This window comes from Balaenoptera acutorostrata, chromosome 10, assembly GCF_949987535.1.
Source record: "Balaenoptera acutorostrata chromosome 10, mBalAcu1.1, whole genome shotgun sequence".
Taxonomy (NCBI): domain Eukaryota; kingdom Metazoa; phylum Chordata; class Mammalia; order Artiodactyla; family Balaenopteridae; genus Balaenoptera; species Balaenoptera acutorostrata.
In genome coordinates, this window is record NC_080073.1 from 85,718,159 (window position 1) to 85,741,709 (window position 23,551).

The following is a 23,551-nucleotide window of genomic DNA, read 5'->3' on the forward strand; positions in this document are numbered from 1 at the left end:
ACAAACAATTACAGTTGCTGTTAAATCTTTAAATAGAAATTCACTGGCTGATGTAAGGTAAGGGCAAAAGGGAAGAAAGGAAAAAAATGAGCTGGAGTGCAAGAAAACGCACTCTGCAAATTGGATAGAAACCCTCAGGTGAAGTGCGAGTTTGGCATGGAGGTCAGCCTCGCTGGGCAACTGCGGGAGTCGAGAGCACTAAAAGGGGGTGTCCTCACCGCATCAGCAATAGGTTTTCCAGACAACTTGAGGCCTCTGTAATGTCCTCACCTGGAACCAAACTAACCTCCCAACGAAATGGAATCAGACTGTCATCCTAGTTTTAGGCCTGATACGTGTAGCTTTTGTTTGGAACTTTCAGGCACTGATGCTCCTTGAAGAGCTAGTGGGTAGTGGCTTTCAGAGAGGAACTTAGTTCGATGACTTGCGTCCTGAGTAAAGGGCGAGGGAAATGATGCAGAAAAGCCTCCTTGCATCCCCTTGCTCTGGTGTCCCCAAGTGCCTAGCCCACATCAATCCTAAGGGAAAATCAATCCCATTGTGTTTGCACCGTGCTTTGCATTTCACAGTGTGTTTCCACGCTCCCGTCACGTTAAGAACAAAATTTATAGATGGTTCGTGAGTTCCTGTCGCCCCTGGAACCTGGCTACCTTCTAAAAGGACGGCAACGAAGAATGGCCCCCGCTCGCCACAACTAGAGAAAAGCCCGCGCGCAGCAACAAAGACCCAAGGCAGCCAAAAATAAAAATAAATAAATACATTAAAAATATATATATATATATATGCAAAACAGAAAGCAATTAGTGATGCATTTGAACTAAAATTATCAACAGGTGTTTGTTTTAGGGTAACAGGGAACGAAGACTGGACACAGCTGCAACTTTTACTGCACTGAAAAAATTTTTAAACATATCAGAATGGATCTCAGTAAAGGAAGAGCCAGGGTTGAGTTGTAAGAAACACAAAGTAGTCTAGTTATTATTTTAGGCCGAAACTGGAAACAACCCAAATGTCCATCTACAGTAGAAAAGACATATTGAGAGGTTTTCCCAATGTAATACCACACCACGAGAGAGAATGAATTACAAGTACACACACCACATGGATTAAATCTCACTAACTAATACTGAATGGAAAAAGCCAGACAAAAAACACATATTATAGTGCATTCCAACTTTTGAAAGTTCAAAAACAGGTGAAATTAATGTTCCTTGTACAGTAGAAATCAGGGTAATGATTACCCTTGGTAGGTAGTGGCTGGGAGGTCCCACTACCCTTGGAAGGAGTTTCTGGGATTCTGATAATGATTTTGGTTCTCAGATTGGGTGCTGGGTACATGGGTGTGTTTGCTTCGTGTAAATGCATTGAGTGGTTCGCTTTCATATGTTTTTTCGTGTGTATCTGTTAAGCTGTGGTAAATATTTTTCTTTTAAAAAATTATTCATCAATATAATGCAATACTTTTGCTGCCATTAAAAGGCATGTAATGCATGAATATTTATTGATGACATACTAAGATATTCATTATGTATTTTTTGAGTAAAAAAATCTGGTTATTACCAAAGTTATGGCCATTGTGCAAAAAGATACATTATTAAGGTAGGGTTGTATCTTAAATTATTAACCTATGCGTTTTCTGTGAATTTCCATCCTTTTCTGTTCCCTATTTGGTAACCTGAGTTAATTAAATGAGTTGATTCAAGTAAAGTATCTAGAGCTAGGAGCCAAGTAAAAACTCAAGAAACTTAGGTTTTTATTCACTAGATTATACCTTATATGCAGAGAGTGTTTCTTATTAGTGTTCGGCACATAGTAGGTACTCAATATTTTGCATATACACTCAGGGAGCATCTATATGCTGCTTGCTATGGTTGCTTACTTTTTTTAATGTGTACACCCAGTTGCTAAAACTACAAACAGAAGTCACTGAGGACAGAAATTTTACATATATATATATGTTTTTTCAATACATATGTATTTCAACTTGTATCGAAAGCCTCGTTTGTATAAGGTGTAGCTGAAAATTTTCCAAACCATCAAAAAAATGGTTCCTTTTGCTTAACAGTTCTTTTCTCAATTTGTCTCTCTCCTCACATATTTTGCTATAAATAGCACACAGAAACCAGGATGCACTTTCCACTCCTTGCTTGGAAATCTCCTCAGCTAAATATTCAAGTTCATTGCTTACAAGTTGTTTTTCACCGAACTGTAGAACACAATTCAGCCAAGTTCTGCCACTTTACAACAAGAATCAGTTTTCTTCCAGTTTCTAACTACACATCCCTCATTTCCTGCTGAGACCTTACCAGAAGCACCTTTAACCTTTATATATTTTTTAAATTAATACACTTTAAAAAAAGTTCTAGGTTTACAGAAAAACCCCATATACTCTCACCACTGCCCCTCCCCCCAGTTTTCCCTATTAACATTCTTGCATTAGTATGGTGCATTTGTTACAACTGATGAGCAAATATTGATAAATTATTATTGACTAAAGACCATAGTTTATATTAAGTGTTCACTCTGTGTGTTTGACATTCTATGGGGTTTGACAAATGTATAATGACATGGAGCCACCATTACAATATCATACAAAATAATTTCACTGCCCTAAAAATCCCCTGTGCTACAACCATTCATCCCTCCTTCCCTTCCCCAAACCCCTAGCAACCACTGATCTTTGCTGTCTCCATAGTTTTGACTTCTCCAGAATGTTATATAGTTCGAATCATACAGTATGTAGCCTTTTCACATTAGCTTCTTTCACTCAGCAATTTGCATTTAATGTTCCTTTGTGGGTTTTTTTGGTAGCTTGATTGTTCATTTCTTTTCATTGCTGAATAATATTACATTGTATGGATGTACCGCAGTTTAGCCATTCACCTATTGAAGAACATCTTGGTTGCTTCCAAGTTTCAGCAATTAGGTTTTCGTGTGCGCATAAGCTTTCAACTCATTTAGGTAAAGACCAAGGAGTACAATTGCTGGATCATATTGTAGGAGTGTGCTTAGTTTCGAAAGAAACTGCCAAACTGTCCTCTAAAGTAGCTGTACCATCTTGCACTCCCACTAGCAATGAATGAGAGATGCATTCTTTCTTAAACTTAGGAAATTGTTCATCTCTTTACTAAGGATTCTAGTGTTAAATATTAAAAGTGGGAGCTTGGGGCCAAATTACTACATTCAAGTCTTAGCTTCCCCATTTATTGGTTATGTCACCTCGGGCAGGTTACTCAACTTATCTGTGCCTTAGTTTCCTTTGTAGTAAAGAAGGAATAATAATGAACAACTTCATTAGATTGTTTTAAGAATTAAATAAGTCAGGTGTAAAGCACTTAGAACACTGCCTGGCACATAGAAAGTGTCAAATGATAGCTGATTTCATGTGGTCTCTCCTTCCTGATGGGCAATCATCCACATGTTGGCTTTCCATCCTCTGTCCTTTATATCTGTCTATCACTTTCTTCTATTTCATTTACCTTTTTCTTTTGAACCACGCAGCTTTAAAAGAATATCCTATACACAACTGATTCACTTTTCCATAGCATCAATTCAGTTCTTCTCCAGTACGATTTTAGTTATGTTCCTGCATTTTAAATATGCTTGCATGTGTTTTAATCCCTTTTCATCTAGTGTTTTTATTTCAGCCTGTTCTCTCACAGCTTTCATTCCTGTTTCACTTAGGCCATGTCTTCCTGATTTCCAAGTTTAGTGTTTTGTCAGTCAGCAGGCTGAGTGACTTGACCTTAGCCCCACTATACAAATATGGAGATGCACTGAAGCACAGTAAAGTGCTTGGGCCACACATTTAAAAATACAGAAACCTACCTACTTCTGTTGGATTCTTTTCTCCCAAGAACACACCGACAGACTGGCGTTGGGCTCCATTTAAGAGTCATGGTTGAGGGTCAATATAATGGGTCACGACCAGAATTTTTTAAACAAAGGAACAGAACACTAAATACAATGCAGGACAGGTAATAAAGGCAAGTTATGCATTGTGAAATGCTTGTTTGCGTTTTTAAATTATATATGTGTGTAAATGTGTATTCTTAAAATCAGTCCGGTCACACACGCTTGAGAGTCACTGCTCTAACGCATACTTTCACCTGAGACGTGTACGAACAAACGACTAGTGGGTAGAACACTCGTCCCCGCTCCACTGGATCTCAAACGTTGGCTGGGGACTCTGGGAAATGGAGTTTAGCGTCGTGGAGCACTCTGGGAATCGTAGTCCTATGTGTCCGCAGGGCGCGGTTTAACGCTAGCGAGCGGGTGGGGGGGGCGGTGTTCTCTTCTCCCACCACCGGAAGTGGCCGTTGAAGCCGGCTGTAGGCGTGAAAAGAGCTTGGCGAGGGGGAAAGTCCAGCTGCTTCGGCTCCTTTCACTAGGTTTGGTGATTGTCCCAGAGCTTCTGGACCCGGGATCAGAGCGCGAAAATCGCTCTAGCGGGAGGGAAGCCCAGATATCACTATGGCAACCGCCAGCCCCTCTGGCCGCGTGACGTCACCCCACTCGCTCTCCGCTTGAAGCGGCCTCTGCGAGAGGGAGCTGGGGAGTCCTCGAAGGGGGCTCCCCTCTCCTCCTTTAGTGTGGGACTATTCCGCCCCGATCCCTGGGAGGGCTTTGTTCTTTTGTTCCGGCCTAGGAGGAAGGACGCGAGCCGAGCCCCGCCCTGTTTGTCCACCTTCCAGCTTTTCCGCTCCGCAACAGGTGTGTCTTCTTGAGCCCGCGGGGGTGTGAGCCCACAAGTGTGCACCGAGGTAACCGTTCGAGCAGGTGGGCGCCTCTGCCCAGATTCTAGGGTAGGCGCCGGGGGTTTTTTGGAATCTGGGGCCGAACCTGCGTACTCGATCTTCATTCTGTTTTTGTTCAGCGGGAGTGCCACATGCTTCTTTACTGCTCTCTCCGGGCACTTCTCTTTTCCAAGGACCTCTTGGCCACTGTGTAAAACTCTTGAGGTGTGATTGTGTGACGGTTGCCGCTGACCCCATCTTGTGTCTTTTAGGGCAGCCAGCTTCACTGTGTGTAAGGGCACAGACTCGTGCCGGACATCTGGGCTCCAGAGAGAGGACCCCACTGGAGGGACGCTGCTTGGGAAACCCTGGTGTCCAGATTCCAAGAGGAACGGGATGAGCACCTGAGATGGAAGGTAGTGGGGACGACTTGGGGGAGAGTGGGATAATGGGGGCAAAAGAACAGTCATGACATGAAGATTAAATACTTGACAGAGCTGGAAGAAGTGGAAGGAGGGAACCTTATATATATGAGGATAGAGAAAAGAAACAATTACATCATAGGGAGAGATTCTTATTTACATTATAGAGAGAGACTTGGAGGAAGAGCTAATTCTGCTTGGCTTTGGGATTGGGGAATGAAAAGGAGTAATGATTCAGAATGTCTGTGATCCTCACATGATTTCTATTTATTAAAAATTAGAATGATAATCTTACAGTCAGAAAAAATCTTGGTAATCATCTCTTCAATGCAAGAATCAGTTCTGAAATATCCCTGGCGGATGACCATCTGTTAAGCCTATGCCTGAACAATTATGGCATTAAGCTCCATTTTGGGTGCAGACTATTCCCTTGTTGGTGTTTTCTTTTTTTAGTTCCTTATATGAGGCAGAAGTGCCTTTCCCTGTAACTTCTGTGTTGATCTTAGTTCTTAGTCCCCAAAAGCAAGAGACTGCTCTCTCTTTAACATTGCTGCCCTTCAGATATGTGAATTCAGCTGTTACAACCCCTACTCACGAATTCTCTTTCTTCTCAAAGCAAAATAGCCTCAGTTCCTTTGATGGGTCTCCATGCGATATATCTAGACCTCTTCTCTAAAAACTCTACTGCATGACAGCATGCTTCTTAAAATGCATTGCCTAAAACTAAACAGTCATTTAGATGTACTTTGAAAAATACCTTAAAGTGTGACATACTATTTCTTTTGATTTGGATATTTCTGCTGTTTAGTATCAGATTGTATTTGCTTTTTTAAAAATCAGCGATATTATGCTGTTAGTCCTAGATCTTTTTTACATAAACTGCCATGAACTAGATTTATGTCATCCTTGTATAATAGACTTGTTTTTTTATCCTTAATGTCAGGACTTCACATTTATTATGATTGTTCAAATTTTTCGGCCAAGTGTTCCAGCTTGTCAGAATAATTAATAATTGATATTAACTTGGTTATTCAGTGTTTTAACTGTCCTTTCCAACTTTATGTCACTAGCATATTTAATGAATATTCCTTCTCTTTCTTCCTACATGTCATTCAACAGGTCAGGGTAAGGACAGAGCCCTGTGATATGTCACTGTAGACTTCTTTCTGTATTGTCATTGTCTTTACATTCTGTAGGTATGGCTATGCAGTCAAGTTTGGTTTAACCTATCTGCTATCATACAGTTCTTTTTCTCGGATTTGTTTAATATCATTAGAGATCTTAACATTATTTATATTATTTATTTAGGTTTGAGCTATACCTTATATTTGTCCTCAGCTCTTTTTTTCTAAAGGTACAAAGAATCTCTGTTTTATTTCTCACAACTGCATGTGTATCTACAATTATCTCAAAACAAAAAGTTTGATGAAAAAAATCAACTGTGTTTCATTCTATCACCAATGAACAATTGGAAATTGTAATAAAAATAATAATTCCATTTATAATAGCATCCAAAATATGAAACAAGAATATATACCAACAAAAATATGCAAAATCTCTACACTGAAAGCTACAAAATATTGCTGAGAAAAGTTGTTTCCAGCTTATTGAGATATAATTGACCCTGAAATTGTATAAGTTTAAGTTGTCCAGTGTTATGATTTGACCCACCTATATATTGCAAAATGATTACCACAGTAAGGTTAGTTAACCACATTGGTCACCACACATATTTGGTGCAGTGTGCATGTGATGAGAATGTTTAAGATTTATTCTCTTAGCAACTTGCAAGTGTATAATACCGTATTGTTAACAATAATTACCATGCTGTACATTAGATCTCCAGAACTTATTTGTAACTTAAAGTTTGTAACCTTTATCCAAAATCTCCCCATTTCCCCCTCCCTCCAGCCCCTGAAAACCCTCAGTCTACTCTTTGTTTCTGTGTTCAGACTTTTTAGATTCCACATATGAGATCATGCAGTATTTGTCTTCCTCTTTCTTATTTCACTTAGCACAATGCCTTCAGAGTCCATCCATGTTATCCCAAATGACAGGATTTCCTTCTGTTTTATGGCTGAATAATATTGCATTATATATGTGTATGTGTGTGTACATTCCCACTGTTTGTGGGAATGTAAATTGGTTTACCCACTATAAAAAACAATATGGAGATTCCTTAAGAAATTGAAACTAGAACTACCATATGATTCAGCAATCCCACTTCTGGGTATGTATCCAAAGGAAATGAAATCACTATCTCAGATATCTGCACCCCCATGTTCATTGCAGCATTATTTACAAGAGCCAAGACATGAAAGTAACCTAAGTGTCCATCAGTGGATGAATGGATAAAGAAAATGTGGTATATGTTTATATTTCCATATTGGCTATACCAATTTACATTCCCACCAACAGTGGACAAAGGTTCCTTTTTCTCCACATGCTCACCAACACTTATCTCTTGTCTTTTTGATAATATTCATTCTAACAGGTCTGAGGTGATATCTCATTGTGGTTTTGATTTGCATTTCCCTGATGATTAGTGATATCAAGGACCTTTTCATATACACTGGCCATTTGTTATGTCTTCCTTGGAAAAATATCTATTCAGGTTCTCTGCCCATTTTTAAACTGGATTATTTGTTTTTATGCCATTGAGTTGTATGAGTCCCTTATATACTTTGGATATTAACCTCTTATCAGATATATGATTTGCAAATATTTTCTCCCATTCCATAGCTTATCTTTTCATTCTGTTGATGCTTTCTTTAGCTGTGCAGAAGGTTTTTCGTTTGATGTAGTCCCACTTGTTGCTTTTTCCTTTTGTTGCTTGTGTTTTTTGGTGTCATATTGAAAAGATCATTGCCAAGACCGATGTCAAGTAGCTTTTTCCTTCTGTTTTCTAGGAGTTTTACAGTTTTAGGTCTTGTTTAAATCTTTAATCCATTTCAAGTTAATTTTCATGATTGGTGTAAGATAGGGATTCTGTTTCCTTCTTTTGTATGTGATTATCCAGTTTTCCCACCACCATTTGTTGAAGAGACTGTCCTTTCCCCATTAAGTATTTTTGGTCCCTTGTCAAATATTAGCTGATCATATATAGGAGACTTTGTTTCTGGGCTGTCAATTCTGTTCCATTGGTATCTGTGTCTATTTTATGACAGTACCATATTGTTTTGATTGCTGTAGCTTTATAATATAGTTTGAAACCAGGAAGTGTGATGCCTCCAGCTTTGTTTTTCTTTGTCAGGATTGCTTTAGCTTTTGGGAGTCTTTTTTGATTCCATACAAATTTTAGAATTTTTTTTCTATTTCTGTGAAAAATGCCATTGGAATTTTGATAGGGATTACATTTAATCTATAGATGACTTTGAGTAGTATGGTCAGTTTAACAATAGAAATTCTTCTCATCCATGAACACAGGATGTCTTTCCATTTATTTGTGCCTTCTTCAAATTCTTTCATCAATGACTTATAGTTTTCATTCCACAGATCTTTCATCTCCTTGGTAAAATTTATTTCTAAGTTTTTTATTGTTTTTGATGCTGTTCTAAATGGGATTATTTTCTTTATTTCTTTTGCAGATATTTCCTTTTTAGTGTATAGAAACACCACTGATGAAATCACTTCCTCTTGTCTTTACTGATTGGCTTTGGGAGAGAAATACCCTCCATCAGCAGTTCTGTTAGGGATTCTGAGGCTTTCTCAGATCTTCTATGCATACATCTGCTCCATGCTTTTTGTTCCCTCTTGAGGGGGATTCTTAAGATTGTATGCCTTCTCAGTCCTGCAAAGCCAGGCTGGGTGCTAACAGCTTCACCTTTGCTTTTCCTTGGTGGTGCTGAATGCTCAGGTTGCTTTGGTTGCTTTCTCCAAATCATGCAGAGTCAGGCTGGCTTTCTGTGTGTGTTCATAGCTATCTATAAAAGCTCCTCTTGCCACCATTAGGGTGTGCACAGAAAGCTGGCCATAGGTTGTGGGGAGGGTGTATAGGAGAGGTGCATGGAGCATTGCAGTTGGGAGAATCCACAAGTGAAGCATCCCCAGTGGCTCTTTGGCAGGCTTCCTGATGGAGTCTGTGAAGTGGTTAGTAGGATTCATGTTCCTTTGATATGCCCTCCAAGTGCCCCGACTGCTGTTCTCCCAGCTGCTCTCTTCCCCTCATTCTCTTAGGACACCTCAGTATTCTGAGAAAGAAGTGGGTATCTTTGGTGGTGTCCTATACTGCTGGGGAACCTGGGCGCTCACATGCTTTCACTTTTTCCCTTGAGAGAAATCACAGGCCAAGAAGGCCTTCTTGGCACTGAGCTGTACCTCCTTGGGGGTGACACCGGCAAAATGAAACTGTTCCTCTTACCCTCTTCAATGCATCCATCTTGGATTTTTTGTTGTTGTTCCAGTGGTGTGCTGGAACTTCTGTGCTAGACTCCTGGACTTCCACAAAGACACTCTCATCCATGGATGATTGTCTAAATCAGTGTTCTTTGTGGGGAAGATGGTAGAAAATTCTTATTCCACCATGTTGATGACATCACTTCTCCCCTTCTCAGCTCTTTGCCCCTTATATCTTTCATAAATATTCTTTTTAATTCTAACTTCCTCAAAATTAAATCAGCCCAAATGGTTTCATTTTAAGGCTTTGCCTTTTTTTTCTTTTTGGAATTTTTCACAATTGTATAGTTAGGATTAACTTTCGTGAGCCTCTGTCCCTTATAGTCATGGTAATATTTGTAACACTTACTGAACATTTACTATTGCCAGGCACTTAGTTGGTTTCTATAGCTGTTACTGTTGTTGGTTTTGTTGGTTTCTGTTACTTGGAATCAAAATCATCTTACCTAAGACATTTCTCTTTATTCTGTTTTCCTAAAGTCTTGGGTACATATGTGCCTATGTACAACATTTCCTCAACTTTCCTCCAACTAACATCTTCATTTTCTTCTCAAGATTTCTTTTACAAGACAGTTTTCCATTACTGGTCAAATTAAGTCTGGGATAATAGTTCCTTTTATTGCTTCCTCTACTTTCTGAGAATCGGACTTTCCCGTCAAGCATTACTCTGAATAGATTCCTCCAAGAGCAAAGTTGGTTTCTGTTTTGTTTATTGATGTATAAGTTACTACATTAAGGGCACAGATCTTAAGCGTACCAGTTGATTAATTTTTATATATTATATACCAGTGTAACCACTACCCACACTAAGATATGGAATGTTTCTAATGCCCCAGAGGTCTCTCTTGTGTGCCTGCCCAGTCAGTAACCCTCCAGAGGTAACCACTATTCTAAGTTTTTGTACTTAATATACAGGCACACCTCAGAGATATTGTGGGTTCAGTTCCAACCACTGCAGTAAATCAAATATTGAAATAAACTGAATCTCATGAATTTCTTGGTTTCCCAGCGCATATAAAAGGTATGTTTACACTATACTGTAGTCTATTAATTGTGCAATAGCACTACGTGTAAAAAAAAAATGTATATACCTTAATCTAAAACTATATGTTATTGCTAAAAAACGCTAAACATCATCTGAGCCTTCAGCAATTTATAGTAGTAGCATCAAAAATTACTGATTATAGATCACCATAACAAATATAGTAATAATAAAAAGTTTGAAATATTGCGAGAATTACCGAAATGTGACACAGAGACATGAAGTGAGCAAATGCTGTTGGAAAAATGGTGCTGATAGCCTTGCTCGACATAGGGTTGCCACAAGCCTTCAATTTGTAAAAAAAAACACAGTATCTATGAAGTGCAAATAAAGTGAAGCAGAATAAAACGAGGCATGCCTATAAATGTACTCATACAGTATGCATTCTTTTTTAAAATAATTAATTAATTAATTTATTTTTGACTCGTTGGGTCTTCATCGCTGCGCATGGGCTTTCTTTAGTTACAACAAGCGGAGGCTACTCTTCGTTGCAGTGCACGGGCTTCTCATTGCGGTGGCTTCTCTTGTTGTGGAGCATGGGCTCTAGGTGCGTGGGCTTCAGTAGCTGTGGCACATGGGCTCAGTAGTTGTGGCTCGCGGGCTCTAGAGCACAGGCTCAGTAGTTGTGGTGCACGGGCTTAGTTGCTCTGCGGCATGTGGGATCTTCCAGGACCAGGGCTCGAACCCGTCTCCCCTGCATTGGCAGGTGGATTCTTAACCACTGTGCCACCAGGGAAGTCCCAGTATGCATTCTTTTGTGTTTGGCTTATTTTGCTCAATATTGTTTATGAGATACATCCGTGTTGTTAGGTAAAACAAGAGCTCATTCTTTTAACACTGTGGAATAATATTCTATTGTATGAATATATCACAGTTTATCCATTCTGCTGAAAGACGTTTGGATTGTTTCTAATCTGGGCATATTATGAATAAACCTGCTGTGAACAGTCTTGTACAAGTCTTTTGGTAGACATAACCCCTCATTTCTCTGGATATATGTACAGGAGTGGGATTGCTGAGTCATAGGGCAGGTGTACATATAGCTTTGGTATATACTGCCGAACAGTTTTTCTAAATGATTGGTAAATGTTTACCTCCACAGCAATGTACAAAAGTTCTAATCTCTCTGTATGCTTGCCAGTAGTTAGTATTGACCATGTGTATTTAACTTTAGACACTCTGGTAGGTAGGTAATATAGATAAATATATGTCGTTGTGACATGTAATTTATATTAATAGCAACGTTTCAAAGGGCATGGGAAGACTTTTGGAAAGTAACCTGATTATTAGTTCATATTTTATATGTAGCAGAGAAGGCAGCAGAAATATTTTGCCTCACTTAATGAGGAATGTAGATTGAGTTGTATGATCCATGTGACTGTAAGTATCTAGGGGCAAAATTGTGAATCTTAAAGTAATACTTTAATTCCTAAGCCTACCCATGAGAGTACGAAGGTCCTAGTCAGCAGTTACGTTGCTTCTTTTTTTGGATTTTGAGAAGGAAATGGCTTCTCAAATGGCAGAAATAGTTCCTGCTGTTTTCATATAGAAAAATAAGTGGATTTTGTGGATTGCTGGGAACAGCTAACTTGGACAGGTTTCATTGTGGTTTCTTTTTTCTCCCCTAGATCTGTCTTCTCCAGAGTCTGCCCTTCTCCAAGGGGGATGTACTTCACTCCCATCAGCTAGTTTTCAGGTAAGTTGGGATTTCCTGAAATGTCATTTCAGTCGTTAGAGTGGGATTGTGTATTCTTTTGCTGTGGGTTATATTTAGCTGAAAACCAATGTTGGCAATTCATTCTGGGCTCCCATCTGCCAACCACTTTTTTCTTAGCTCTGCCTCTCCAGCTTAACTAATATATTCACCACTTAACTTCTTGCTTACGTCTTGCCATGTGCCAGTGATGAGAGAGCAGAAGAAGTACAAAACTTGATACTTTACCTGAATAGACCAAATGACTGCTAAATATTAAAAAGGTGAAATGAGTACCATGGAAAACAGAGACTCAACAAAAATGTATGTGGTCTGGAGGGGTTAGGAGAGTTCTTGCTTCTTTCCTCTGTAGCTCCCTTCCCTACAGTACTCTGTGTGAACTCTAGTCACCTTGACTTCCCCAAACTCTCAGCATTACCTCTTCAGTTCAAGGAGTCTGCTGGGTAGCTCCTGGGTTCCCCTTCCCTGCACCCCTGCCTGGACACTCTCAAGGCAGTAAGCTGGAGCAGTTGTAGGGCTCACTTCATTTGTTTCCTGATTCTTGGGGATCACTGTTCTTTGTTATCTGAGATTCAGTGCCTTGGAAACTGTTGTTTCATATGTTTTGTCTGGAATTTGTTGGTTATTTTAATGCAGGAGGATAAATCCAGTCCTTGTTAATCCCATCTTGGCCACAGCTTGATCCTTTTGAGGTTTGGTTTTGAACTGTAAGCTTTGTTAGGGCTGACCTAGTGTAGCCTTATTCTAGGACTGTGTTTCATGGGGTCTGTGACTATACTTTAGTTCAGTGATTTGCTAGGATGACCCACCCAACCCATCAACATAACTCAGAGATAGAGATCATTACAACAAAGGATACAAAACACATCAGAAGGAAAAAGATATTTATAAGAATCCAAAGAAATCAGGTGCAGGCTTCCAAGTCCTCCTTCTGTGATGATCACACAGATGTACTTTCTCTAGAGCTGTTGTCCACAGAGACAGAGAAATGTCTCTACCCAGGGAAGTCTTCTTGAGTCTCACAGTCCAGAGTTCTTAAAGGGAGCTGATCACATCAGCGTGTACTTGCTGTTGACCAGCCATGGTGCAGACCTCAAACTAGGCACCACATGTGCATCGTAAATCTTCATGTATACTTTAAACAATGCTGACAGTCTGGTACATCCTGTCCCAGTGCTCCAGGCACACAATAACATCGTCAATCAGTGACTATATAAACATTAGTTTTCAGAGCTTGTTTAAGGTTCAGAAACATGGATCCAAGTGTCCCTGGAGATTAGCAAGGATTGGGCAAGCCGGACTTGCTGCTTTAACTCTTTCTTCACAGGCTAAACTTGTGCTGCTCCTAAAGTGTGCTGGAACTGTTTGTGGGAACTGATTGTGCGTATGTCTTCTCAACTCTGGGTTCAGTTATGTCACATTGGTAACTTGATATGGCCTGTGGAGATAGTATTTACACCAGAGTTTTGGAGCTCCTCCTCTGTGTATCTCCCTTCTCTCTAGCATCTATCCTGCAAATTCCCTGCCTCTGTAGTCCTGAGCTGCCACCTTTGTTTCCTTAGTTCAGTGAGACCACTGTGTCTTGCTCAGTTTCTGCCTCCAGGCAGGAAACTGAAGGGTCTGTGGGGCTCATGTGATTGTCTCCCTTCTCTCAGGGATCACAGTTCTGTTCTGACTGCTGTTCAAAATATGAAAGCACTTGTTTCAGTTATATTGTTGAGTTTTACAGTTGTTTACACTGGGAGAGCTAGTCCAGTAGCTCTGTCGTGGTTAGAAGTAGAAGTCCCAATAATTTATTTATCTATTTTGAAACAAAATTAACTCACTTGCCCAGTTTCAAATACATAATAAATAAAGAAAAAGTAGGAAGTTCCCCTGCATTGCCTCAGAGTCCGACTAAACAGTCGTACTGATAATATTCGGTAGTGTATTCTTTTAGCTTTTTCTCTGTGCATTTACATACAAACTTTCCTATTCATAAAAATAAAAATGGGATAATATCATGTATGCTATTTTTAATATGATATATATTTCCTAATCAGTACATATAGAGACACTTTATTTTTAAAATGTCTGCATAAGCTGCTTTAGTATGGATGTACCATGAATTCTTTAACCACTATCCTATTAATAGACACTTAAGTTTGCTTTTTTTTCCCCTCACAATGTTGCAAGGAAATTTTTACATATGTCTTTGCACCCTGAAGTGTTTCTAAAGAATATATTCCTACAAACTATAAATCTGGATTGAATGACATATGCTTTTAAAGTTTTGATAGATCCTGGCAGAGTGCCCCCTGATAGATTGCATTAGGGCCCTGTTCCCACCGTAATACACATGAGCACTTTAAGCAGTGTTCGCTAATCTGGTATCTCATTGTTTTATTATGTTTTTCTTGGAGTGGAACATCTTTTCACGGTTTGTTAACAATGGTTTGGGTGAATTGCCTGTTTGGGTTGTCGGCCTTTTTTGGTTATTGTTGTAGGTTGTTCATCTTTCATCTTTTCTGCTAATAATTTGTAGCAACTCAGAATATTGCATTTTATTTATGGTTTCTACAGAAGTTTTACATTTTTATGTGGTTTTATCTGTCAGTCTCTGTCTTATAATTTTTGCCTTCCACATATCAAGCTTATAAAACCATTTTTCTGTCTTTTATTCTATTTTATTTTTGCTTTTTCTTTACAATTCAGTCTCTAATCCAGCAGATATTTTTGTGTGTGCTGTGAAGTAGGGAACTCACCTTAATTTATTTTCTCAAATAGACAGTCATTTGTTATGGCACCATTTAGTGAATAATCCAGCTTTTTAAAACTAATTTGAAAGTTGCTTAATCCCATTTAGTTCTTATAAACATGGCTATATTTTGGGGTTCTCTGTTTTTCATTGAGTTTTATTCCATACTAGACCACTCTGTTTTAATTTATCTTTATCTTTCGGTATATTTTGGTATGTTACTTAGTATATTTTGAAATGTGGTAGGGTAAGTCTCCTCCTCAAATTCTTTCAAAAACATTTTTGGCTGTTCTTGCACTTACAGGTAGTAAAGCATATTATTAATGTTAGTAGGTATACTTTTAATACTTGATATATCTTGGAACACAGAGATCATGATGATGATGATTATGAAGATAACAGTGGCCAACATTGACTGAGCCCTTGTTATATGCTAGACCTTAAATTAAGCATTTAATATTGAACATTGCTTATTTAATTCTTGCAATAATCCTATGAGTCACGTTTTGTTTTTATATCATTTTACAAAGGAGGAAATATCAAAATCATTTTTTCAGATAGCCCAGAGCTTGCCTTACTTCTGTCAGTATTGCTAACTTTACCCCTTTCCGAGGTAAATCCTTTATGGCTAAGCAGAAATATGTTTGGTATTTCAGGAATCAGTGACCTTCAAGGATGTGATAGTGGACTTTACCCAGGAAGAATGGAAACAGCTGGATCCTGTACAGAGAGATTTATTCAGGGATGTGACATTGGAAAATTATACACATCTGGTCTCTATAGGTAAAGATGACTTCTCTGCATTAATATCTGGGGGTGTGGAGGAGGAGGGTGCTCTTGTGCTTAGGTGAGTTCTGCCATTAAGGAACCAAAGATTCCTAAACTTTGAAAGGCTCTGAAAAGGTTTCTCCTCTCTAGCAAGTAGAAGGACAAACTAATAATTTTTCTGAACCCAGATCAGTTCCCAAGTTATACCACATCTGGGAATGTATAACATGGAAGCTATATGTGCTTTATATGCTTTACTCCATCTGATTTGTCCACGTATCCTTTCCTCTAAAGACAAAGTGATGAGACTGAACTCTGATACAGCACTTTTCTCTCAGTGCAGACAGGTAACTTTTTTTTACCCCTATGAGCAGGACTCCAAGTTTCCAAACCTGATGTGATTTCCCAGTTAGAGCAAGGGACAGAGCCATGGACTGTGGAGCCCAGCATTCCAGTAGGTGCCCTTGGAGGTAAGTAATGGATACCCGGCAGATGAGTGTTATTGACACTAACCACCAGCCTGATGAGAGGATTTTACGTCTGAAATGTAGATGTACTTGCTTCTCTTTAAAGTGTCTCCTGTGGAGAATGGGAAGGCATCTGGACTCTCTTATGCTTTGTCAAAACACTAAATGTCTCAACATGTATTCTATTTTTGTACTCCTTTCAAAGGAGTTATTATCCTTCTTGCTTTTTTCTAAAGGCAACTTCTTGACATGGAATCTGGATTCCTCCTTTCCCAGCCTCCTTTGGGGCCCTGGTCTCATAATTATTACCCCACTTTTCACCCTTACAGTGAAGGGTGAAATTATTACCCTTTTCACCCTTTTCTTTTTGGATCTACAGCCTCCACCCCCAGTACCTTCAAACAGAAATAGGTAATCTAAATTCCAAATACTTTTACTCAACACTGTTAATCTTTCTGGCCACCATCCAGTCTGCCTTCTTGCTTTCCCAACCAAACTGTGCCAAAGTGAGTTCCATACCTGTAGCCGTCATTTCTTCATCACCTGTTCCTGTCTTAATCTCATTGTGTAGCTTCTGATCATATCACTTTATTGGACTGCCCTTGAAATTTTGAATAACTTTCTTGTAAACCATCAATTCCCAAACTGCACAGAGAGACTTCTTCAAAGATCTGACCCTGAAAAAATGTACAAACTTAGTCACTCTAGGTAAGGAATATATCTCCAGATTTAATGAGGTAGGAGTAGGGGGTCCTTTTTATGGGGAGAGACAATGCATGCCATGTTCAAATTTGGCAAGTACTGGATTAGCTAAAATTTAGCAGGTTTCTTACTGGAGGACCACTCAGAATTTTTTTTTTTTTAATTTGTAGTTGGGAATTATAAATTTCCAACAGGGTGCATAGAATGTAACATTTCTCTCCCCTGTCCTCCTAACTGTGATTCCGTTTTTTTTTATACTGCACCTTTAAAATCTTTATTTTAAAAGATGGTTTCATGGGACTTCCCTTGAGTCCAGTGGTTAAAACTCCTCCCTTCCAATGCAAGGGGCGTGGATTCGATCCCTGGTCGGGGAACTAAGATCCCACATGCTGTGCGGTGCGGCCAAAAAAAAAAAAAAGATGGTTTCATGGAACACAATTTAGAAAACTAATTTTTTAAAAATAAGAACTTTGTTAACTTGTGCTTACAGTTTGTCAACTTTTGGAAAGTTACACTGAGGTGGCCACTGGCCCTGGGCCTTGTCTGCGTCATTTTCCTATCCTCTTCTCTAGGCTGTCTTGGTGACTTGGCCCCTGCAGAATCGTGATTGTATTCTGATATATATTCTGTCTTACCGGTCTACGTTGTTCTTTTGCAACCTGGATGTCAGCACCTTCTATTATCTCTCCATGCACAGGGGTGTCGAAATATTGTGGTCAGTGCCCTTCGACTTTGCATATAGTAAAGTGAGAATTGCTTCCTGCAGTAGGAATGGTGCTGTTCAGTCTGGCCTTCTGGAATTTTCTCCAATCCTTCATTCATTACCCCACCTCTGATATTCTGGTAACTCTTTTGGTTAGTGCGTAGACAATATGACAATGTGGATGATATTGGTCACAGTCTGTTGCATGTTTATTGCTTTCAACTGGAACTCCAACTTGAGCTAGAGATCAGTCACTCCCACACTCTTTTTGCCTTTAACAGCATCTGACTCCATGGTCTCCATATCCTTTTCCCTGTGAAGTACTTCCCAGGAGCTATTTTTTATGGCTATCTGCTGTACAAGTATATCCTTAGTGTCATTTTTGTTGATGAAAACATATCCATTTCTTATACTGATTGGCTGTTCCTCAAAACTTGTGTTACATTAATCATCTTGTCCCTGCTGGAGAAGCACTGCTGTTGTGAAGCTGCCTGCACTTCTGCATGCTGATGCATGCTGTACCATTTCCTATGGTACCAGGTATGGAGGGGATGGTAGGCAGCTCTAGGTCCCTGCCTTGCTTCTCATGTTTGCAGTGATAATGGTGGTGACAGTGACTGGGCTGGCAGCACAGGAGATTCAGGGTTCTCTGGGGGTCTGCTGTACCTTCCCGTTACCAGTGGAACCAAAGAAATGCTGTTTTATTTTATTTTATTTTTAATTAACTAATTTATTTATTAAGTTGGCTGTGTTGGGTCTCCACTGCTGCACACGGGCTTTCTCTAGTTGCGGTGAGCGGGGGCTACTCTTCGTTGTGGTGCACAGGCTTCTCATTGCGGTGGCTTCTCTTGTTGTGGAGCACAGGCTCTAGGCACGTGGGCCTCAGTAGTTGTGGCACACGGGCTCAGTAGTTGTGGCTCGTGGGTTCTAGAGCACAGGCTCAGTAGTTGTGGCACGTGGGCTCAGCAGTTGTGGCGCATGGGCTTAGTTGCTTCACGGCATGTGGGATCTTCCCAGACCAGGGCTAGAACCCGTGTCCCCTGCATTGGCAGGCGGATTCTTTTTTTTTTTTTTTTTTTTAAAGATGTGGATATTTAATGGAATAGCAAATTTTATATTTTGCCAATTTTTTTTATTATTATTAATTTATTAATTTATTTTTAGCTGTGTTGGGTCTTCGTTTCTGTGCGAGGGCTTTCTCTGGTTGCGACGAGCAGGGGCCACTCTTCATTGCGGTGCGCGGGCCTCTCACTATCGTGGCCTCTCTTGCTGCGAAACACAGGCTCCAGATGCGCAGGCTCAGCAATTGTGGCTCACGGGCCCAGTCGCTCCGCGGCATGTGGGTTCTTCCCAGACCAGGGCTCGAACCCGTGTCCCCTGCATTGGCAGGCAGATTCTCAACCACTGAGCCACCAGGAAAGCCCTGGCAGGCGGATTCTTAACCACTGCGCCACCAGGGAAGTCCAAGAAATGCTGTTTTAAACACAGCCTTTTTTTCTTTACTGAATCTGCCAGCATTGACTACCCTGTCATCTTTCTTGTCTTGGCACAAGACAAACTATACCATAGTAGACAGTAGAGTAGTGTAACTCTATGTCCTGATTATGTACTTTTCTGGTTCTTTGTTTCTTTTTTTTTTTTTTTTTTAACATCTTTGGTTCTGTGTTTCTTATATTCTTTTGTTTGCTTGCTGAAAAACTGCTTTCTTTCATTAGCATATTTTATTCATCCCATTACCCTAAACACCCTCAAGGATCTTCCCCCATCGCTGCTTTATTTTCACATACATTCTTATGGCTTTAGCTATTCTTTTCCTTCTTCTTTTGAGCTGATATTTTCTATCCTATATTTGAACATTTTAGTTATCCTGCTACTTTTGGCATCTTCCACCCCCACAAACACCATTATAGTCTAGTCCTCCATTTCTCTTCCTAATTCTCAAAATGCCTAGTGTTGAACTCGTTATCTTCCTCCACCTAAATTATTTCCTCCACTATTTACAACTTTCTAATTTTAGCAGTGATATGACTATTTTGTCAGTTTTCTAGGCTAAAAACCATGGAGCCATAGTCATGTCTTGTGTTTATCCTGTCTTGAAATCATGGTTCTTAGACTTCTTGTTGCTGTTCACTGGCAAGGAATCCCAGTTCAGACTGCCTCCTTTAGATTCAGTCCATCTCTGTCTCCTCTTATCTATCTCTGTGGTCACTTTCTAAATTTACTATCAACTTAAATGGAGTTCCCTTACTGGTTCTTAGAGATTATCTATGAAATTGAATTAGACATTCTCTTGCTACTCTCATATTTTATTTCTCATTCTCCTTAGCTCTTTCCAAATTTCTCCCCAAATAATAGGGCTGTGTTTGAAAATCCTCAGAATTTGCTGAGGGCTTTATTTTTGGTTTCATTAGGTCATTCCCACAATAACACTTTTGTTGTGTGTTTGTTTTTTTTTTTCCCTCAATTCAGAGAATACTGACATTTTCTTTTTCTTTCAGACTGGGAGACAAGACCAGAAAATAGCGTATCAGTCTCAGAGCTGGACATTTCTGAAGAAGAGCCATCTCCAGAGGCAACAGTAGAAAAGCACAAAAGGGATGATCCTTGGAGTTCCAACGTCTTAGAAACTTGGGAATCTGAAGGCAGTTCAGAGAGGCAACAGACAAATGAACAGGCCCTGCCGAGGGAAACAAAAATAACTGACAAGACAATACCTACTTTGAAGAAAGACCATGTAAATAATGACTTTGAAAAAAGCATCAATGTGAGTTCAGACCTTTTAACACAAAAAGAAGTGTCTCCAGAAGAGACCTCTACTAAAACAAATGTCAAACAGAATTTAAAGCCGGTTAAAAAAGAGAAATCTTGTAAGTGCAATGAATGTGGGAAAGCTTTTAGTTATTGTTCAGCTCTCATTCGCCATCAGAGAACACATACTGGAGAGAAACCCTACAAATGTAATGAATGTGAAAAAGCCTTCAGCCGGAGTGAAAACCTTATAAACCATCAAAGAATTCATACTGGAGATAAACCATATAAATGTGATCAGTGTGGAAAAGGCTTCATTGAGGGTCCTTCTCTTACTCAACATCAAAGAATTCACACTGGAGAAAAACCCTATAAGTGTGATGAATGTGGGAAAGCCTTTAGTCAGAGGACCCATCTTGTTCAGCATCAGAGAATTCACACTGGTGAGAAACCATATACTTGTAATGAGTGTGGAAAAGCCTTTAGCCAGAGAGGCCACTTTATGGAACATCAGAAAATTCATACAGGAGAAAAACCTTTTAAATGTGACGAATGTGATAAAACCTTTACCAGGAGCACACACCTTACTCAACATCAAAAAATTCATACTGGAGAGAAAACCTATAAATGTAATGAATGTGGGAAGGCTTTCAATGGACCCTCAACATTTATACGTCATCATATGATTCATACTGGTGAAAAACCATATGAATGCAATGAATGTGGAAAAGCCTTCAGTCAGCACTCAAACCTCACTCAACATCAGAAAACACATACTGGGGAGAAACCTTATGATTGTGCTGAATGTGGGAAATCCTTTAGTTACTGGTCATCCCTTGCTCAACATCTAAAAATTCATACTGGAGAAAAACCTTACAAATGCAATGAATGTGGAAAGGCCTTCAGTTATTGCTCATCCCTTACTCAGCATCGGAGAATTCACACCAGAGAAAAGCCCTTTGAATGCAATGAGTGTGGAAAGGCTTTCAGTTATCTCTCAAACCTTAATCAACATCAGAAGACTCATACCCAAGAGAAAGCTTATGCATGTAAGGAATGTGGGAAAGCCTTTATTCGGAGTTCATCTCTTGCTAAACATGAAAGAATTCATACTGGTGAGAAACCCTATCAGTGTCACGAATGTGGGAAAACCTTCAGTTATGGCTCATCCCTTATTCAGCACAGGAAAATACATACTGGAGAAAGACCTTACAAGTGTAATGAATGTGGGCGAGCCTTCAACCAGAACATACACCTTACGCAACATAAGAGAATTCACACAGGAGCAAAGCCTTATGAGTGTGCCAAGTGTGGCAAAGCCTTTCGACATTGTTCATCTCTGGCTCAACATCAAAAAACTCACACAGAAGAAAAACCCTACCAGTGTAATAAGTGTGAAAAGGCCTTTAGCCAGAGCTCCCATCTGGCTCAGCATCAACGAATTCACACTGGAGAGAAACCCTATAAATGCAATGAATGTGACAAATCCTTTAGCCGGAGCACTCATCTGACTGAACATCAGAATACTCATACTGGAGAGAAACCTTACAACTGTAATGAATGCAGGAAGACTTTCAGCCAGAGCACTTACCTCATTCAGCATCAGAGAATTCATTCAGGAGAGAAGCCCTTTGGATGTAATGATTGTGGAAAGGCTTTCAGATATCGTTCTGCTCTCAACAAACATCAGAGACTTCACCCTGGCATATGACTCTTCTAGGAACATCGTAAACATAGGGGATGCATTTACTCTAGTTTGTCCTTTTAAGTACAGAAGAATCAGGGTGGATTGAGAAACTGCCAAAAATATTTTTACTTGTCACTGTCATGCTGTGGAATGGAAAGTACATTGGGCTGAAGTAAGCCAATTACGTTGTTAAGCAACTTAGTGACATTGGCAAATTCAGCCATTTTAAGCTTCAGTTTCCTCTGTGAAATGAGGGATTTGGAGTAGGTTATTTCAAAGGTCGTTTGGAGTTTTATATTCGGTTTTGTATATTCACAATATATTCTTGAATAGGATTATTGTACATCAGCATTTTGCTATGTTGCATCTAGAATGTATGCATTTATGCATGTTTTGCCAATAGAAAGCATTTATGTTTCAGTAACTAGACTGGAGATCTATCATGCTCCTGTTCTAACACATTTAAGTTCTTTAAGTAACCGGTTCCTAATAAAAAGAATTATAAAGTACCCTCAAATTAATAATTCAGTAATATATAATGGCTTAATTCAGTACAAGTATTAAACCTTCCTATTATTTTCTCTCCTAGTATGTTTTAACATTCTAGAGGTTTATCACAACTACATAGATCCTCTACTACAGCTTACACCTGTGTTATTTAACCCCAGTTACATAGTGGAATCACTTCAGGAACTTCATAAAATTCTGTTGCCAAGACCCCACCCCCAGTGACTGATTGGCCTAGGGAGTGGGATCCTGGCTTCAGTGTCTTTTTTTAAACTCCTAATGTGTACCCTGGAAAGAACAACTGGATTAGATTTCAGTACTCACTTCCTTAGTATCTTCTTGTGACTCCTAGAAGCTCACAGATTAGCTATTCAGTACACATAATGTACTGAAGGGGATGTACACATAATGTAATTTTGACTGTTACCTTGTTTTGTAAATTGGTTTCTCATGAACTTTGAGAGGTATGGTCAAATTTGTTTCCTTACCAAAGTACAGAAATTAAACAGCTGTATAAAATAATGGTCATTTTACTTGCTTTTCCTTGGCCACCTGATATCACAAGCAGATGACAGTGTGAGTGACACTTCTGAAGATGGGCAGCCCACAGCCTGCATGGCCATTTGTGGCAACCCTGGTCAAGATAACATTTGAGCCAGAAACAAATATGGGTCTAGCCATAAAGAGATGGGCCCTTATATTTTTTCTAGATACAGTCTAATTATCAGGTCCGCTCTTTTAAGAGTAACTGACAATTTCCTAGCCTGGCCTTGAGAATAGGAGCTCTGAGAACAGGAGGTAGCACAGAAGTTGACCATTATTTATATAAAAGGAGTTCAAGACTCTTCCCACAAAGGAGGTTTGGGGGAGTGGGTGTTGTGGCTTTCTTCAAGTGAAACCAAAAAATGCAGTCATTTTTGCTT

At 39.5% G+C, this 23,551-nt stretch overlaps 1 protein-coding gene across 4 annotated transcripts; it reads left to right on the forward strand.

Moving 5' to 3' along the window:
* Positions 1-4,261: 4,261 nt before the first annotated feature.
* LOC103012398 (zinc finger protein 184) lies at positions 4,262-23,150 on the forward strand. Of its 4 annotated transcripts, XM_028165649.2 has the most exons (7): positions 4,262-4,391; positions 4,649-4,713; positions 5,009-5,152; positions 12,224-12,291; positions 15,703-15,829; positions 16,189-16,284; positions 20,185-23,150. In XM_028165649.2, the coding sequence occupies exons 3-7, from the start codon at positions 5,146-5,148 to the stop codon at positions 22,143-22,145; spliced, it is 2,259 nt and encodes a 752-aa protein (XP_028021450.1). In that variant the 5' UTR covers positions 4,262-4,391; positions 4,649-4,713; positions 5,009-5,145; the 3' UTR covers positions 22,146-23,150. The 4 variants fall into 4 exon arrangements, with proteins under 4 accessions (XP_028021450.1, XP_057410157.1, XP_028021451.1 ...); XM_057554174.1 differs by having other exon boundaries at positions 4,301-4,713; XM_028165650.2 differs by lacking the exon at positions 4,262-4,391 and having other exon boundaries at positions 4,695-4,763.
* The last annotated feature ends 401 nt before the right edge of the window (positions 23,151-23,551 follow it).

Bases quoted from the DNA above. Each gene is read 5' to 3' on its own strand.
- LOC103012398 (XM_028165649.2), top strand. The intron at 12,292-15,702 runs GTAAGTTGGGAT...TTGGTATTTCAG, and splicing joins TCCCATCAGCTAGTTTTCAG to GAATCAGTGACCTTCAAGGA. The intron at 16,285-20,184 runs GTAAGTAATGGA...TTTTTCTTTCAG, and splicing joins TCCAGTAGGTGCCCTTGGAG to ACTGGGAGACAAGACCAGAA.